Source organism: Salvelinus alpinus, chromosome 37 (genome assembly GCF_045679555.1).
Source record: "Salvelinus alpinus chromosome 37, SLU_Salpinus.1, whole genome shotgun sequence".
Lineage (NCBI taxonomy): Eukaryota > Metazoa > Chordata > Actinopteri > Salmoniformes > Salmonidae > Salvelinus > Salvelinus alpinus.
In genome coordinates this window covers 18,443,212-18,461,816 of record NC_092122.1, presented here as the reverse complement: position 1 = coordinate 18,461,816, position 18,605 = coordinate 18,443,212, and the positions used below count along the sequence as shown (strand labels likewise).

General features: G+C 43.7%; 1 protein-coding gene across 1 annotated transcript; it reads left to right on the top strand.

Moving 5' to 3' along the window:
• The first annotated feature begins 5,140 nt into the window (after positions 1–5,140).
• LOC139565749 (protein BTG1-like) lies at positions 5,141–13,526 on the top strand. The gene is made up of 2 exons (XM_071386276.1): positions 5,141–5,592; positions 9,529–13,526. Exons 1-2 carry the CDS (start codon positions 5,448–5,450, stop codon positions 9,906–9,908), a joined length of 525 nt encoding a protein of 174 aa, XP_071242377.1. The 5' UTR covers positions 5,141–5,447; the 3' UTR covers positions 9,909–13,526.
• The last annotated feature ends 5,079 nt before the right edge of the window (positions 13,527–18,605 follow it).

Here is an 18,605-nt window from a genome sequence, read left to right as displayed (position 1 = left end):
GTTGTGACTAGATGGAGTAGAGCTACGGACGAGATTTACCATTGAACTACTGCGAGAGTTTGGACGTTTTTGAAGTCAAATGATGTGTCGGAGACGGATATCTGGTATGACAGCAACGTGCAGTCAATAGGGACATAGTTTTAATTTGGAAAGACCGCATTTAGGCTGCATCGGCATTTAGCAGGACAAATTGGCTTGTTTATATTGTATCTGTGCGCTGGCAATTAATTGGAGACATTGTAGTTTATTTCCCAAATCCCACCTACACCGGAATGTGGCAAGCGCGATTTACATGATAGGATAAATATGAATAAATACATTGTACACTACTGTTTGTTTACCTAGATATGACGTTAGTTAGCTAGCATTGTGAAGCAGTGTCTATGCATACAAGCAACAGTACACTGTTAAGTTTTGATAAAATATCAATCGCCAGTGAAACCATATATTTTCACTTTGAGCAAATCTAAGTGATATTCGACTCATCAGGCTTCAAAATGGAAATTCAAACTCTTGCGGTAGTTCAACGGTAAATCTCGTCCGTAACTGTACTCTATGTTGTACTAGTCACAACCACTGGATGCAACTAAGTTGCAGATGAGTTGTTTATTAGTGCAGGGGGGTTCAATCAAGAAGAAACCTATTTGCGAGCAACCAATGTTGTGTCCAAGTTGCTTCGTGTAACTCCAGCCTAACTAAGACTTCATTCACCCTACAACACCTAACCACCACAACACACACTCAAAGTAGACACACACATACATGCAAAAACCCAGATACTGGACACATTGATCTACATATGTGCATTGACACATATACACAGCTTATACTTGTATATAATGTACTGTTCATAGAATTCGGCACATGTGGTGTACCTGTTTACAAGCAAATATCTGCCCCATGGATGAACCGCAAAACAGACTGATACTGTAATTGAAGAGATTTCAGCCCACACTTTAACTGGAATTAACTAGCATGGCCACAACATCCTGCTTGATGAAGGGTAGCACCCCCACACCACTTTAAACAGCTAAGTCTGGGGCCCTTGTTTTATTACAAAGAAAGACAAAAACAGGGTCAAGTATCTCTCGTCATCTAGGATGTATCCCAAATGGCACCCTATTCCCTATTTAGTGCACTGCTTTTGACCAGGGCCCAAAGTACTACACTATGTAAGGAATAGGGGGCCATTTGGGACACAGCCCTACTTTAGTAAGTTCTCCCTGAATCCAGTGTCTTGGAGTATGACTTTATAGCATTATGATGTATTACATTAATTATTATTATTAAAGTAGTCTACAGCGGCAGGTAGCCTAGTGGTTAGAGCATTGGACCAGTAACCTGAAGGTTGCTGGATCGAATCCCCGAGCTGACAAGGTAAAACTCTGTCATTCTACCCCTGAACAAGGCCGTTAACCCACTGTTCCTCGGTAGGCCGTCATTATAAATAAGAATTTGTTCTTAACTGACTTGCCTAGTTAAATAAAAATACTATATAAACTGTTATAGAATGTTCTGGAAGAGTCTGATGCAGATTTGACTCAAGCTCCCCATAGCTTTTTATTAAACTTTTTATTTAAACTTTATATAACTAGGCAAGTCAGTTAAGAACAAATTCTTATTTACAATGACTGCCTACCCTGGCCAAACCCTAACCCGGACGATGTTGGGCCAAATGTGTGCCGCCCTATGGGACTCCCAATCATGGCCTGGAATCTAACCAGGGTCTGTAGTGATGCCTCTACCACTGAGATGCTGTGCCTTAGAACGCTGTGCCACTCGGGGGCCCAAATAGCTGGCCCCGCTAGGCTTCAAACGTCCCTCTATTAATATACAGCCAGGCAGGAAGAGACACACATACAAACGGGGTTAAATGTAGTGGGATACATATGGATTAACATAGACGTATGCACGTAGATAGGCCTAAACATTCATGATATGATTCACGCACAAATGCCTGACTCTGGAATAACAAGGTACTGAGTCAGTAAACTAAGACTACTAGGCATGAGAGGGATAGAGACATTCATGCCAATAAATATGGAGACTTAGCTAAGTATTTATGGATCGGTTATTATACATTACGATGGAAGTCAGCCTTGTACCTTTGAGAATAACAACACACGGAGCCCGTCGTCTCTAGGCCTTTGTTTTGGGCCTCATATCTTCACTTTATCTTTGAAAAATGACTACTGATACTGCAAATACATGTAGCTGTGAATATAAACAAATCGTGACCAAATGCAGAAGTACTGTAGAAACCTTAACTTACTCTCTAAACTTTCTTTCAACATAGACGTGTGTGTGTGTGTGTGTGTGTGTGTATGTGTGTGAGCGCAATTTAAAGCCACACAACAAAACAGTCCTATTCCACTCCATTCCCAGAACCACCTCCTGCAGTCAAAGCAAAGCTCCACTGAGCTCGGGGAGAAGACTTTGGAGTCATGGAAAGTTAGTGGTTTCCGGGGGATGAGTTACTTCCCTGTATATCTGTAGGTCTGGATCGAAAAGGGGGATGAGTTACTTCCCTGTATATCTGTAGGTCTGGATCAAAAAGGGGGATGAGTTACTTCCCTGTATATCTGTAGGTCTGGATCAAAAAGGGGGATGAGTTACTTCCCTGTATATCTGTAGGTCTGGATCGAAAAGGGGGAGGAGCGTGGAAGTTCCCCAGCAGTTTTGTTTTCTGTCTTCCATTAACCCTGTCTGTGCCACACCCAAACACTTTACTCTCACATGAACCAGCGAGTATAATTTTCCATAAACTAGGCCAGGCCTGTGTGGTTGTTATTTTAACCTAGACTTTGAAGATGTCTGTTGTCTGACTTGACAGGTTGATTTGTTACTCTACGTCTGAAGTAGTACATGATTAGGGAGCTCTGCCTAATGTTAGGAAAACATGTAGAAATCCTTTTTTTTCAGAGCAAAGGGGATATAGGCTACAGTAGTCGCAAAGCTGTCAGATACCTGTTCAAACCTGCAGAAGCACAGCAATCAATGTTTCCACAACGTTTAGGCAACATAGTGAAATCAGGCTGTTGTGGGTATGAGAATGTATAAGAGCTCTCTCTTCTCTCTGGGTCTGCTCTTGTTGACCAGACACTGTTGGTTTAGCTTTGCAGTGACCCACAGCCGTGTGTATGTGTTTGCCCGTGTGTGTGTTTTGTGCGTGTGTGTGTGTGCTCACAACTGTGTGTGCAACTGTTTGCATGACTGTGTGTGTATCCATGGCCTCTCAGTCAGCACTGTGAGTCAGTGTGTTTGTGGAAAAAACACACACACACACACTCCAGTGGGCATCCAGGTCTCTCTTGCTCTCTCTACTCTCGCTCTACTCTCTCGGTCTCTCTCTCCGCTTGATCCTGAGCTGACATTCTTTCCCTCCACTCTTCATGTGTGGTTCAAGATAAACGGCCCCATTCATTGGGTTTGACTGTAGGCAGGCAAAGCATTAGGGCAGGATACCCCACCCTGGTCTGGCAACATCTGGCAACACATTCCAGCCTCCGCCGGTGGCTGGCTACTAGGGCTGGGAATTGCCAAGGACCTCACGATACGGTATTATCACAATACTTAGGTGCCAAACATATTTTCACTATATGTCTGCTGCAGAGAGACGAGAGAGCAAGAGAAAATTAGTTTTGATCAGTCATGGAAATAAAAGTGCTGAAATCATGTTGATTCCCTATTGTTTTTAAAGATGGAGAACAAGCTATTGGATGAAAAACACCAGAGTTTTGGCGCACGTACAGCAGGCTAAAGCTAGCTAACGTTAGCTAACGTTACCTAGTAAAATCAATTCTATACTTGGAGTCAAATATCAGTATAATATCTTGCAAAAATAATATTGTGATATGTAACAGTATAGATCCCCCCCCATCACTTCTGGCTGCACCTAAGGATTGTATAAACATGACAGTATGCCACCTGACATTTTCACACTTTCTCTCACTCCTTGACTCCCATCTCCCAATCTTCATTGTCTCTCTTTTACTTTCTTTATCTCAGAGGGAAAGTCAGGGGAATTCCTCAGCTCTGGGTATTCATTAACATTGTCTCTCACCTTGTTCCAGCCTTCTTTCGCTTAACGTCTCTGTCCCTCGCTCTCTGTCTCTATATGTGTATTTTTCCCCATGTGGTGTGAGTAGCAATTACTCACTCTTTTCCTCTGTAATAGACTGGCCATTGTGTGAATGATGTCATTCTCTGAAATGAATTGTGGCGCTGCAGGCCACTAGGGTGAATGATGTCGTTCACTGAAATTAATTGTGGCACCGTAAGCCATTTACTGAGTAATACTTGTAAAGAATTCCATCTTTCTTTTTATCAAGAAGAATTTACCTAAAGGGTATTGGCCTACTCCCAGTAATAATTGTAAATCAATGTTTGTGTAATTGATGTACCTAATTTACAGGCAGTGAAAATGTAGAATACCCAAAGTCATACACAAACATTAGTGTATGTCAAACTGAGAAAAGTGTGTATTGCTGATGCATCCTGTATGAGGGAATCCCCATTGACTGACCATTAGTGGAGCCTGTCCTCCTATAGCTCCCTTCACCAACCTCCACTGGCAAAGAAACCCAAAGCCAGAGTTTAGTTCTGTAAAAGCAGAACCACAAGGGGAGGGAGGATCAACCTGTTTGAAATACGTCATTTTGTGTCTGACTCTGCAATCATTTGTGTGTGTGTATTAGGGAATTACTGGAAGTGATTATGGTAAACCCCTATACTACAGACACTAGATTCAAACAATGGCCTGCAAGAGCAACTATGACAACAACATGTAGAGCATGCCTTGAATACCAACAATCATGAGCATAACTGTATCCAAAATTGTGTGCTTAATTACGCACTAATGCACATTGAACCTCGCCATAATTATTCTGTCCGTTTTATGAAATAACTGAAAACCCAGTGCAAGATGTTGTTGTTTTCGATGGGAGCACAATGTAAGGGGTTAATTTTCATGCTTGTATTTTGCTCTCACGTGGTCTGTTTATTTTCAGAGCGTTGAGGCGAACAGTCCACTCCTCCTATGGGCTCGTCAGGCTGTCGCGCGGACGGGATTGGCGAGCCTTTTTTGTTGTTGTAGCTGCGCGCTGTCGCTTTCTTCAGACGACGGGGGCGATATAAAACCCCATTCCTCCAACACATTCGTTCACTCTGGTGGAGTAAAGTGACATTAAAAGGGTGCCTCAACGTGGCATCCTAGAGAAAGAGCCCTCTATTTACCAACAGCCGTCACCACACTGTACCGTCCTGGCACACGTAGTACCCTCCGAAACGTCCCTACCTCGACTAATACATGACCAGCATATGCGCCAGAGAAATAAAACAAGTGAAACACACGGATCATTATCCGAACTTGGAGAGAAAAACAACGAATCATTTTCGGAATCATATGTAGGAGAAGCGCACGAATCGTCGTCGCAGTTGCCTTCTAAATGCATACCCTTTGTGCTCGGGGAACGATGAAACCAGAGATTAGCGCCGCGGTCGGATTTCTGTCGAGATTTCTGCGGATAAAAGGACACGTAAATGACAGACAGCTTCAATCATTCAGCGCAAGTTTACAGGATATCTTGTCAGGTAAAACATGTGTTTCTCGTTTTGTCCTACGTTTCCAATGCTTCTTTAGATTATGTTGATGTTGTGTCATTTTGTGTGTTAAGAATATGATTTTAACGAATTGTTGTGTTTTAATCCCATTCCGAAGGGGATTTGCGTCTCTGTTCACAAAATAACACAAGCGCCCCACGACCATTTGCGCACGGAAAAAAAGAGACAAGAATAGATAAGGTGAACAACAATCTTCAATCAACAATATTCAATCGATCGAATCAACCATGTTCTATTCAGATACATCGTCGCCTAATTCATGTTTCGAGTTTAGTTACAGTGTAATAACGTGGAATAAAACCGGACTCTATTTGTTCCAACAAGGAAGTGCACCTTTCGATAGCACCAGTTCAGTTGGTCGATAAACTCTTAATTAACATAAAGATGGGGGAAATCTATACCCAGTGAATTGAATTAGGCTATCGAATTACGTAACGCAGACAAGAAAACGTAGGAGGATATGAATTTGAGCAGGCAAAAAAAAAATATTATAACATTTCGATCAGGAAAATAACAGACCCATAGGATTCTGATGATCTTTGTTATAAGAGTATTATAGCCGCCTACATGTTTTACTCGATCCTCTTGAGCGAGCCTCAATCGAATCGAAATTGGACAACCAAAAGGTAAATAACAAATGCAGAATAAATAGCCCGTATAGATTCCCGCCGTTGACGAACATGTATGAGTAAAGAAAAGCTATTTCTTTACAATATGTTCTAATGTAGACATTCTAGCTAAGTGAATAACGTTAACTCTGTAATAAGGACACATAAATTGATCGACACAGCCACTATACTATGCGTTATTGACAGCCTTTTTTGTACAAACCACTGAAATTATTATTTTTATTTTATTTATGTTTCCTGTTGTAAATATACAGACAGTTTTAACAGTCTAAAACTGGCATACGTCTGCCAGTTAACACCAAGTGTATGTCCCTCTAAGCACTGAACAGCTACATCATGACCTCAATTTTAACATGTTTTGCAACAGCTGTGTCATCTGCAAAGCCATTCACGTTCAAATTCATATAATTTTAGAGCGTTTCGGGTGTGGGCTACACATTTAGCATATCAGGTTACAGAATTGTTTATTTCTATTCAACAAACTCTTAGTTTACAATGCTATTTTCAACTAAACATTTTACAAGGAAGTGGCTTTGTTTGTGCAGGATTTGCATAGAAAATGAGTGGAAGCTGTAGTCTGAGCATAGCTCTAGGCCAGTGCACTGTTTGTAAACAGCCAGTTGGTTGAAGGCAGACTGAGCAAAATGGCCGCCGTCAAAGGGTAAGTGGGGGGTTGGTAGCGGTGGGGTTGGGGCTGGAAGAGGATATCATAGCGGGAGGAGTGTAGGAAGGACATTATCTAATAAAACAAGTTGCAAAGGGACTTTGTGAAGTGGCCGTCCTCCTCCTTCACCCCCATTTTTCATTCGTCTTCCCGAATGAGCATAAACAACACTGCGAAGCCCCCTCCCCCGCCGCTGCTGAAGTAGGCCAGCCATCTCACTGTTGCTTACAGCTTCATTATAACAGCTTATTGTGTCTGTGTGTTCAATAAACATGCTTTGTTTGTGTATATGGGGGAGAAGGGGGACTTGCTCTAAATATCCACATTGAAACTGTGCTCATTGTCTAACTGTAGTTAGTTAACTATTTGGACTTCCTGTTTACCAGTAACCTGCTTAACCAAGGTTTGAGCAGTGACCCAGTCTGAAACTGCCATAATTCCCCCAACCACACCACCACAGACCAGTGGAAATCACACAATAACACCCCAAACAAAGTCAAATGTGTATTTAATAAAAAGCCTCCACACATTTTATTGCCACATAATATCCTTAGAGCACTTAGCTTTAAAGAAGCACTAAAAAACGACTTTATTTCAAATATAGTTGAAACTCATCCTTTTACTTTTTTAGCCTCTCTTCTTCCCCAGTTCCCTGGTTTTAGAATAGGCCCCTCTGCTCTGACCGTTCTCATAGGCCTCGTTTCTTTTGTGGTGCAAAAGATCAGCCCCATCGTAGCTGCCTGGTGCTTTTTCGCGAGTGCCAAGCCCTCCATTAGGGTGCAGTACACAGAGTTCTACTGATAACACAAAGGATACATTATCTACCAGGGGTGTTGTGCAGGACAGGTGTTCTCCGGGCTCTGGCCTAGTTCAGAGGCTTTTCACAGGCAAACAGACAGGCAGGCAACACATCCAGCTTAGCCACTATTCACCAATGGGGTAACTCGATACTGAGGAGTCTTAAGTGGAGAAAATAGGATGATTGGTATCACATGCACACAGATGCATATCGAACACACATACATACAGTATATATACAAACACACACAAGACACAGTAAATGTGAGTATTGTTAGAGATGTTAGGTTAATTTAGACTTCTGAGGAGCGGTTTTCTAATTTAATTCTTCCCTGTTAGGCTACTATTATACTATGAAAGCAGCAGTCATGTGCGTCTTCTAAAATGAGTTAACGGGGAAGGAATGAGAACGCCTCTCTTTCTCGTGTTCTCCTTAAAATGAGTAATGTGACCTCTTTTCTCTCTTCTTCCAGCCTAGTTTGTCATTTAACGCCCCTTTAAATATAACATACGAATGATATCACAGTGAATCACCAACGGGTTTGTGGACACACTCGTCATACTAAAAGGGACGGTGTGGCTTTAAGAGGGGGAGTTCTCCAGCCCAGATTGCTGGCCAGGACTTCACCACCTCAGGGTTGTTGTTCAGCTCCGCTCTGTTTGATGGAGGACTTTGTGCCGCTCGGCCAGAAGGGGATTGTGCAATCAAACTTCTCTCTCTCTCTCTCTCTCTTTCTCTGCTGTGTGTCACGTAGGCTCCCGTTACAGAGCGACAAACGGTTTATTGCTGCTTATCAGCCCCATAAGCAGACTGTTATGGTTTATTACTGCGCTACAACAAAGCCTGCCCCTGTCTGCAGTCTGTTTTACACACACATACCACACACACACACACATTAGTAAGTGGAAACGTACAGTATTGTGCTAAATAGTTGGTCATTATATCATGTAACCCAAATACCAGTAGAAATAGTTTATGCTTTATTACATGCTAATAGAAATATCAGATAAAAAAGCAGATAAGATATTCCAATGGAATCATGTATTACCTACAAAGGAATAAAACCTTTATTAAATCAAAAGACAATCTAAAGCAACGCTACTTTTCCATAATCATTATTGGGGGTGTTTAGTACAGTAAAACATAAACAATCATTTTTCCTTCCATTTTCAATGGAATCATGTCATTCATTATCTGTAAGTAATCTATGCCACAATCGAAAGATACATCTAAACTTATAACGTTGATAGATTAGTTATGTGTGCTTAGAACATCATAAACAAGTATTACCTTAGACTCCAGCAACTCTATAATAAAATAATACATGATTATAGTTTGATTTGCGATACAATTACTTAAAATCCAACTATGGCTCATACAGTTATTATCATGCTATTAATCACATTTATGTCCCAATTTATGACCTTATTCAATGTTTATCAAAACACATGCATCCTAATCTCACATAACACACACACACACTAGGAACTAAGGCTGATCAGGTGCAGACAGCTTTGTACCCCGCTTCCCCTCAGATAGACGTCTGAAAGTAGCAGAGATTTAGCTTACTGGCTCTCACCTGTAAACACCAGACAGCATCTCTTACATCTCTCCCTCTTTCTTTCTCTCCCTCTCTCTCTTGTCTCCTCATACAGAACTACACAGGCTCTACTATAGGGTAACCGAAGAACAACAGTTACCCCCTCTGTGCCCTTTTTTGGCAATACAAGCAATACCATGGTAACCTAATAGTGTTCCAATGATGATGAAACTCATGGTAACCCAATAATAACCTCCTCTCTCTTTCTCCACAGAGCAATACAAGCACCACTGGTTCCCTGACAGGCCATGCAAGGGCTCGGGCTACCGCTGCATCCGCATCAACCACAAGATGGATCCCCTGGTGGGGCAGGCAGGCCAGCGCATCGGCCTGACCATCAATCAGCTCTACCTGCTGCTGCCTAGTGAGCTCACCCTCTGGGTGGACCCCTTCGAGGTGTCCTACCGCATCGGCGAGGACGGCTCCATCTGCGTGCTCTATGAGTCCCAGCCGGTGGCCCCGGCGCCGTCGGGAGGCAGTGCGGTCACCTCGACCCCCATGGTGGACAGTCACATCAGCTGCAAGGAGGCGGCGGGGATGCTGGGCAGGACCAGCCCTTCCAAAGCCTACAACATGATGACTATGTCCAGCTAAGGGCCGCCACCCGCCACTTCGGGTCGTGGGTTTCGCCCTAGTTGGTCGATGGCGAACCTTTTTAAAGCTAAAAAGAAATTAAATGAAAAAGAGAAAAAAAAGGAGGAGAAAAAGCAGAGGATGGGGCCTATCGTCCAGGTGAAACCTTGTAGGTTTAATATTTCTTTTCTCCTTCCTCGCTCCATAGTCTGTTATGTTGTGTTGTGGGATCTACCGGAGGCTTCGTTTTTCCCCCCGCGAAGAGGGCTGTGTGGAGCTGTTGGGGGCAGGTAAAACAAACCAAGAAACCGAACAGAGAAACAGTGCAGAGAAGGGGCTGCTTTTTGTTTTCGTTTTTTACACAGGTCTATCAATGTTGACTTTGCACTTTCTTCTCCACGTGGTTACAATGGGTACCATGTCACCATCACCCCCACCACCCTCTCAAAAGCTTCAAGGAACTGCTGTCAAGAACCATACCGTTGAATTTCAGCCTTTTATCTACTTCCTGTTGTTATTGGGTGTACTTCCTGTCTAGGAAGGAAGTTAAGGGGCTGAGGTCCGGACTGTGCCTGTTTCTAGGTCAGTCTCTGGGGAAACGCCCTAAGTCATTTTCTTCTAAATCCCAGTTTTTGGACCATTGGGCATTTTTTTTACCCCCGGAGGCTGCCCCATATACCAGCTTCGAGCTTCAGGAAGCCCCCCCCCCCTCCATATGGAAGTGCAGTGGAATGTGCTGTGACACCTGTTGCTAAGGACAATAGTGTGTCACAGCGCACCCCACCAACACCCCCAACCATGTATGTGTAGCTTTCTGGGGAGGGCTGGGTATTTGTCCCCTCCCCTTCGATGAATGTTGGTTTGAAATTCACAATCAAGTTCTCGTTTTGTTTATATCCCTCCATCCCCACCCTGACCTTTGGCCCTCACCAAAATCAAAGTGTAGCATAGGTGGTACTATATTCTCACCGAAATCTGGATCATTTGTTTTGGTTGTTGTGGCCCTGTCAGAAGAAATGACATTGAATGCACTTTTGACATTTAGATTGTGTGGGATGTGTACTTCTAGAGAAAACCCTCTTCATTCCATTCGCTCCAATGTCATCTTTCATGAGTTCCCCTCCTTTTCCTTTGTAAATGACTCACAGCTCTTACGTCAGGCTAGACCCCACTCTATAGAATTGGGGAGAGTAACTCTGAAGGTTTTAAAAAGATTTCACACTGTAAGTATTTCATTCAGATCCGTTCAGGTGTTGGTAGGTAGGTGCGGTTTGGTGTCGTGTCAGGTTAGGCGTCTGTTGTCCGTTTGTAAGTCACTTTTCTCGAAAGCCCCCCCCCAAATACACACACACACACACACACACACATACAGATGGCAATTTGAGACACTTATAGAACTCTGATAGATCTCTCTACAGCTGTCGAGGGGTGTGTGAGTGTAGCCAAAGGGAAGTCTGTACGCCCCTGACTGTTTCTATCCAACTCAATCCCAAATGCATTGTCAGGCTTTCTCATCTGTTTTTGTTAGACTTTGTTCTTGTCTTTGTGATTGAAGATGGGTCCAAGGATTTCAACACCTCTCCTTTCTTCAGTCTCTCAGTTTGGATGAGGGGTGCGTTGCCTAACGTAGGACTTCAGTGTTACACCTATGAGCCATTCTCTGGAGAACCGAGACAGAACCAGCGTAATGTTAGCCAGCCTGGTTCGAGGTGCTGCTGGACCCTCTCTGGAGGTGTCCCTGTCAGGGCAGACAGACACAAGAAGCCCCTCTGGTGCCACATATCACCCCCAGCCAGCTAACCAACCAGCCAACCCCCTCCCCCCAATAGCAGTACGGAGATAGCAGTAACACATATCATCTTTCCTCGCCCCAGGGGAGGGAATGGAGGTGGTGTGGGGGCCAGGGCCGGATACTCTCGTCCAGGGCAGCTACAATCCCTCCGGCCCCCTCTAAACTAACCTCCACCCAACCAACCCCCTCTTGGCGTGGAGAGCAAAGCCAGCACATGCCCTCAGCGCACTCCGTCTGCACTGGGAGCCCACATAGAGACAGGCAACAAAGAGGAGTCAAAGGATAGGAAGTGACGGTACACAGTCCAAGTTTCTTTGTTTCTTAGGCTGAGCACTGAACTAGTTTACATGGGTGCAATAGGACGATGGTGGTGTCAGTCGTCTTATAGCTCACTCCTGGTTGGCCGCGCCACAGACAGACGATGTGACAGGCTGTGGGGTTTCGGGGCTTTTAGCCGCTAAGCTGGCCAGGCTGGGCACCAGCCCATCAGACCTACATGTGCTGCTTTAAGATCCCTAAGCACAGAGGATCATGGGTAATGGATCTGTGGTTGTTGATGCACTGCACACCATATCCTCCCTCATCCACTCCCCTCCTCCTCACTGTCCTCCCTCTCTCCATTTCTCCTTGTGCTCGTTCAGCAGTCTGTGGAAAAAGCTGTGTCTCCACATGAGCCAGATGGACAGGTCTGAGTAGCCCAGTGCTTTGTTGTTGTGGTTGAAAACCAGCTTTTTAAAAACCTTGCAGCTCTTCTATTGCTTCGATTATGCCAGCTATCGATGTTGTTATGAGATTGGTCTGTGTTTCAGACGTAGCAAGTTGTCCCTCTTTTTGTTAAATGTATTTTAAAGTCACAGAGGTAGCATCTCACCCCCCCCCCCCCCCCTTTCGCCCTAGTCTGATCATCTATCCCAATTTGAACAGACTTCATTTTTAGACCTACCAAAAAGGAAACAAAGCTGAAATTGTTTGATCCCCTTCTCAACAGTAACACCACCACCAAAACAATTTGATTTAGTCCACGATATCAGATCTGTAAATGCATCCATTCAGCCTTTGCACACATAGGTTTCAGAAACGTTGTGAAAAGTGTTTTTGAAAAGTCGGAGGAGGTAATAGCACATAAAATGCACTAAATATGTCAAGTTGAAGTTGTGACATTTTTGAGACGCGAGGAGTCTCTTCTGGAATGTATTACCAAACTCAGGCCTCGGACATTCAATAAAACCCTTCTGGGAAAGTTGTGCATGTTAAGACGTGAAACAGAAAGGGAATAGTCGTCAATGATTCATCAATGATTTGTGAATTATTGCCACTTTCACATTTAGGGTGTTTTACATATTCTAGAATCTATTGCAATTGTTCGCCATATGGTAGAATACATGCATAACATTACACAATGGGAAGTGCCAATAATTTGTTTTGAGGTGTTTAGATGTATTTCTTTTGCATTTCATAGTTTTAACACGGATAACTATTTTCGTAAGTGAAGCCATTTGTGATGGGAGTGTTGGCAAGGACCAATCTGTTTTGGTAAAAGAAATATCAGTTTCCATCCCCTGTACTGATAGACTTATCCTTTGTTTTTTTTAAACTTACAAAACAAGAAAAACGTTTAAAAAATCTGAGCGTACCCAAGAAGAAAAGCTGTCTACTCTACCTTGTGATTTCATGTCAGTAAATCGTTATTGTGTTCATTTTCTTTTCCTTGGGTATGTTGTGATGAACTGCTGTAAATTTGTACAGTTCATGTAAATTGATTGTGCGAAAGTTGTACAGATTTCTATATTTTGGAAGAAAAGTTTTTTTTTTCTCTGTAATAAAATATTTCCTATCTTGGCAACATATTCCCCGTGATGCTAGTCTTTCTTTTTACGGGGAATGAGAATCCATAGATGAACGGGAGTCAATATCCAAACAAAATGAATAGCGTAGTCTTCTGTCAAAATGGCCGACTGAAATCTATTAAGATACAACAGAATATGAAACGAAGGCCGTTAAAAACCTGCAGCTGTTACTGTTATTTTGAATGTAGAGAAGGGTTCTGTTTCATGTCCTCTCTTACTGAACACCACAGGCTGCAGAGGGGAGGATGGCTCATAACCATGGCTGGAGTGGATGGAATGGCATCAAACAACTGGAAACCATGTGTTTGATGTATTTGATACCATTCCACTTATTCCACTCCAGCCATTACCACGAGCCCATCCTCCCCAATTAAGGCGCCACCAACCTCCTGTGCTGTACATAGAATAGGCTCTAATATGAGACAGCTGTGAAGATGCACAGCCCAGATGGGGATTTGACCTTTGCCCCAGTAGATGAGTGGGATGTCTGTGCCAACAATGACATGATATACAGTAGGATTACACACAACACTTTCAATAATAAGTGTCATCATTTCAATAATACATAAAAATAGAATGGTATAGGCTGCCTTGTATAGAACAGATAGCCTACATGCAAGGAATTCTGTATTCTTCCCAAGAAATAGTGTTGCTTTAACAGATGATAAATTATATGCTGTTTATGTTTTTACTCTGTAGTTGCTGTGGTATAGAGCCACAGCAAGTGTGACGAGACTGTCTGGAACAGGAATTATCTTTAGTTTGCTGGTCCTGGATTATGGAGACTGCTTCTATGAAGTATTTTCTGTTCTATCTGAATCAGCCAGAAAACTGATTAGAAGCTTTGTCTCAGGTTAAGACCTTCGTCAACTTGAGGCTCGGATGCTCAGACTGCACAAATCTAATGCCTCAAAGCCCACATGATATTTTCATCCTAATGGAAATGCATGTGGCTCCATCATCCGGTCTGTGAGTGGATAAGACAGATGGTGTAGATTTTCATGAAACATGACATGAAACAGAACCCCTCTCTACATTCAAAATAACAGCCTAACAAATAACAGTAACAGCTTCAGGTTTTTAACGGCCTTCGTTTCATATTCTGTTGTATTTTCACAAACTCGCACAAACACACACACACACACACACACACACACACACACACACACACACACACACACACACACACACACACACACACACACACACACACACACACACACACACACACACACACACACACACACCCAGCAGTTACAAAACAGAAACACAAACCATTACTTCTGGATTAAGACTACAACCTCTCCAGCCCTCTGACTCAAAAAGTAAAACATTTCGACAAGGACAAAATGGCAAGACACGAGAAGAGCGGGTTTGACAGGAGCCGAGGGGGTGGAAGACGGCCGGCCTCGGGTCCAAGGGCAGGCTTTAGCTCTCCACACATTGGCCAGGGATGAAGCCCAGGAGAGGGGGAACGTGGGTAGTGTTAGTCCAGGGTGGGATTCAGTCAGCGTTATTATTCAGTGTTAGAAATGTCTGATTGAAATGTGGGGAGGTTTTTGTAGACACATATTAGATGTGGAAAAGATTGTTGCAGATAGACATGTTGGTAGAACTTTACTTCAAATAAACTGCTACCAAAATGTTACGTGTAGAGTTGAAAGATTGTTGTTGATGGATATATTGAGTAGTGGTGAAAGTCAGCCTACTTATAGAGTAGAGTTGAAAGACTTGCAGATGGAAATGTTGTTTAGAGGTAAGAGAGCGTTGCAGAGGATGTGTAGATCTGAGCGATTGTTGCAGATAGATATGTATCGTGTTGAGCTGAATTCTCAATTCTACACGACAGAGATTCATGTCTGCTCTCCCCAGCACTTTTCTTTCTGAGTGTTCTGTAACCTTACACGGTCCCGAACGCAACCCGAATAGCCTGTCTAAATAGAACCAGGTCAACGTTTCACTGGGTGTGTCTGCCGTTCAGGCCTGTGGTGTGTTGTATATGAACATGTTATCTTGGGAAGCCCTAACAAGCCAACACTAACAGACGGAGGCCTTGCCAGCTCAACGTTGGACTGGATTTCACAAAGAGTTTCACAACTCCACTTGAGCAAGACGTTTTTCATGGTCATCTCTGTCATCTGTTTGTGGAATATTCATTTTATGATTAATGTGCATTAACAGGGATAATACATTAGTATATGAACGATGCTTGCATAACACAGAGACAATGAAATAAGGCCTACCATGTGTTTTACGCTCACGATGCATTTATTATGCAGTAAGAATGAAACAACTAGGCCTGACAACACTCAGATTCCCCCCATTCAGAATGGCATTACAGCACTTGGCTGTTATGGCATCTTCTTGTCATCATGTCTAACTTCCACCGTAATTGCTGATAAAAGTTCATTGTAATGTCTCTCCCTTTTTCTCACACAACGACAAAGCAGCCTTTGTGGAGATCAGCCTATTAGTCAGGCTGATGGAGGGTGTGGCTGATTACTGTGTAGAGATACTGTCAATAGAAGGGTTGGTCTCCAGATTTAGAAAGATCAGGACTCGACTGGTTAACCCGGTTATTGTGGGAAAGTAGGTGCATTTCACTCCAGGTAGAGTCCAGTGTTTGTGCTTAATAGTTAGGTTGTGTTTGGTAGTGTTATTGGCCATTAATCACATCATTTAATGGAATGAGAATGTGTGAATAGTTAGTGTGTGAATGGTGTGTGTATGTACTCTAGGAGAGTGTGTGTATGGTGTGTGTATGTACTCTAGGAGAGTGTGTGTATGGTGTGTGTATGTACTCTAGGAGAGTGTGTGTATGTACTCTAGGAGAGTGTGTGTATGGTGTGTGTATGTACTCTAGGAGAGTGTGTGTATGGTGTGTGTATGTACTCTAGGAGAGTGTGTGTATGTACTCTAGGAGAGTGTGTGTATGTACTCTAGGAGAGTGTGTGTATGTACTCTAGGAGAGTGTGTGTATGGTGTGTGTATGTACTCTAGGAGAGTGAGTGTATGTACTCTAGGAGAGTGTGTGTATGTACTCTAGGAGAGTGTGTGTATGGTGTGTGTATGTACTCTAGGAGAGTGTGTGTATGTACTCTAGGAGAGTGTGTGTATGGTGTGTGTATGTACTATAGGAGAGTGTGTGTATGGTGTGTGTATGTACTCTAGGAGAGTGTGTGTATGTACTCTAGGAGAGTGTGTGTATGGTGTGTGTATGTACTCTAGGAGAGTGTGTGTATGGTTGTGCTGCAGGAACAAAGGCAGGAAGAGAATGTGTGTATGTATTACGGGGCGAGGCAGACATCTGGGGTCCTCTCCGTTGCCAGCCGTGTGTCAGAGATGACAGGACTCTGCGTGTGTGTGTGTGTGTGTGTGTGTGTGTGTGTGTGTGTGTGTGTGTGTGTGTGTGTGTGTGTGTGTGTGTGTGTGTGTGTGTGTGTGTGTGTGTGTGTGTGTGTGTGTGTGTGTGTGTAGGCCTGGGGAGAACAACAGGGAATAACCAGGACAACAGAGAGGTTGGGGAGAACAACAGGGAATAACCAGGACAACAGAGAGGTTGGGGAGAACAACAGGGAATAACCAGGACAACAGAGAGGTTGGGGAGAACAACAGGGAATAACCAGTACAACAGAGAGGTTGGGGAGAACAACAGGGAATAACCAGGACAACAGAAGTTGGGGAGAACAACAGGGAATAACCAGGACAACAGAGAGGTTGGGGAGAACAACAGGGAATAACCAGGACAACAGAGAGGTTGGGGAGAACAACAGGAAATAACCAGTACAACAGAGAGGTTGGGGAGAACAACAGGAAATAACCAGGACAACAGAAGTTGGGGAGAACAACAGGGAATAACCAGTACAACAGAGAGGTTGGGGAGAACAACAGGAAATAACCAGGACAACAGAAGTTGGGGAGAACAACAGGGAATAACCAGGACAACAGAGAGGTTGGGGAGAACAACAGGAAATAACCAGGACAACAGAAGTTGGGGAGAACAACAGGGAATAACCAGTACAACAGAGGTTGAGGAGAACAACAGGAAATAACCAGGACAACAGAAGTTGGGGAGAACAACAGGGAATAACCAGGACAACAGAGAGGTTGGGGAGAACAACAGGGAATAACCAGGACAACAGAGAGGTTGGGGAGAACATCAGGGAATAACCAGGACAACAGAGGTTGCAGGGAGGGATGGAGAGTTAGAGAAAGAGATAGATGGAGTGAAGGATAGATGGAGTGAAGTAAGAATGGATGGATAGAGGGACTGTTGAAGGGTTGGATGAAGGGGAGTGACTGATGTGGCGAGGGAGGACGAAAGGGGGGTAATTATGCTCCAGTGTCGCCACGTAGCTTCAGCCGCTAGCTGGAGTCTTGTGGGATGGACGTGTGTTACACCAGGCTGTTTGAATAGCTGAGAACAGGTGTCACCTCTCTGTTTAATCAGCCTGACTGGAGACTGTCTGTCTGAGAGAGAGGGAGAGAGCGGGAGGGAGGGAGAGAGGGAGAGAGAGGGAGAGAAAGGGAGTGAGAGGGAGGGAGAGGGAAAGAAAGGGAGTGAGAGGGAGGGAGGGAGAGAAAGGGAGGGAGAGGGAGAGAGAGTATGTATGTGCCTGCCTTCTACATGTATAGTAAATGTATGTGTCTTTTTTTGTATGTTTGCCTGTATCTGCGTCTTTGTGTGTCTGTGACTTCGGTGACTTGTCTGCAAAATGTGCAAGCCGAAATGGCTCATAGGTGCAGGAGCCTGTTTCCTGCTTCTTTAGCGTGAGATACAAGTACAACACCTGGACAGGACATTAGTCTATCGCAGGGCCCTCACCCATAATCTGTCTCCTTAATGCTGTAATGCTAAGTGCCAGGCAGAGATGTACCAGGTCCCATTTTAACAGTCTTAGATATAACTGACAGGGATCGAACTCCCAACCTTCTAGTCTCAAGGTGGACACTCAAACCACGAGGCCACTGAGTTGGTCTAGGTAAGGTGCCCTAGATAAACTCATATCACGTTTTCCTCCAGTGCATTGCTACAGTATAGATTTAGACTGGGGTCAGAGGTCAGGCCAGCACAGGGTC

Coding starts and splice junctions, on each gene's coding strand:
- LOC139565749 (XM_071386276.1), top strand. CDS start 5,448: ATGCATACCCTTTGTGCTCGGGGAACGATGAAACCAGAGATTAGCGCC. Junction 5,593..9,528: donor TTTACAGGATATCTTGTCAG/GTAAAACATGTG, acceptor CTTTCTCCACAG/AGCAATACAAGCACCACTGG.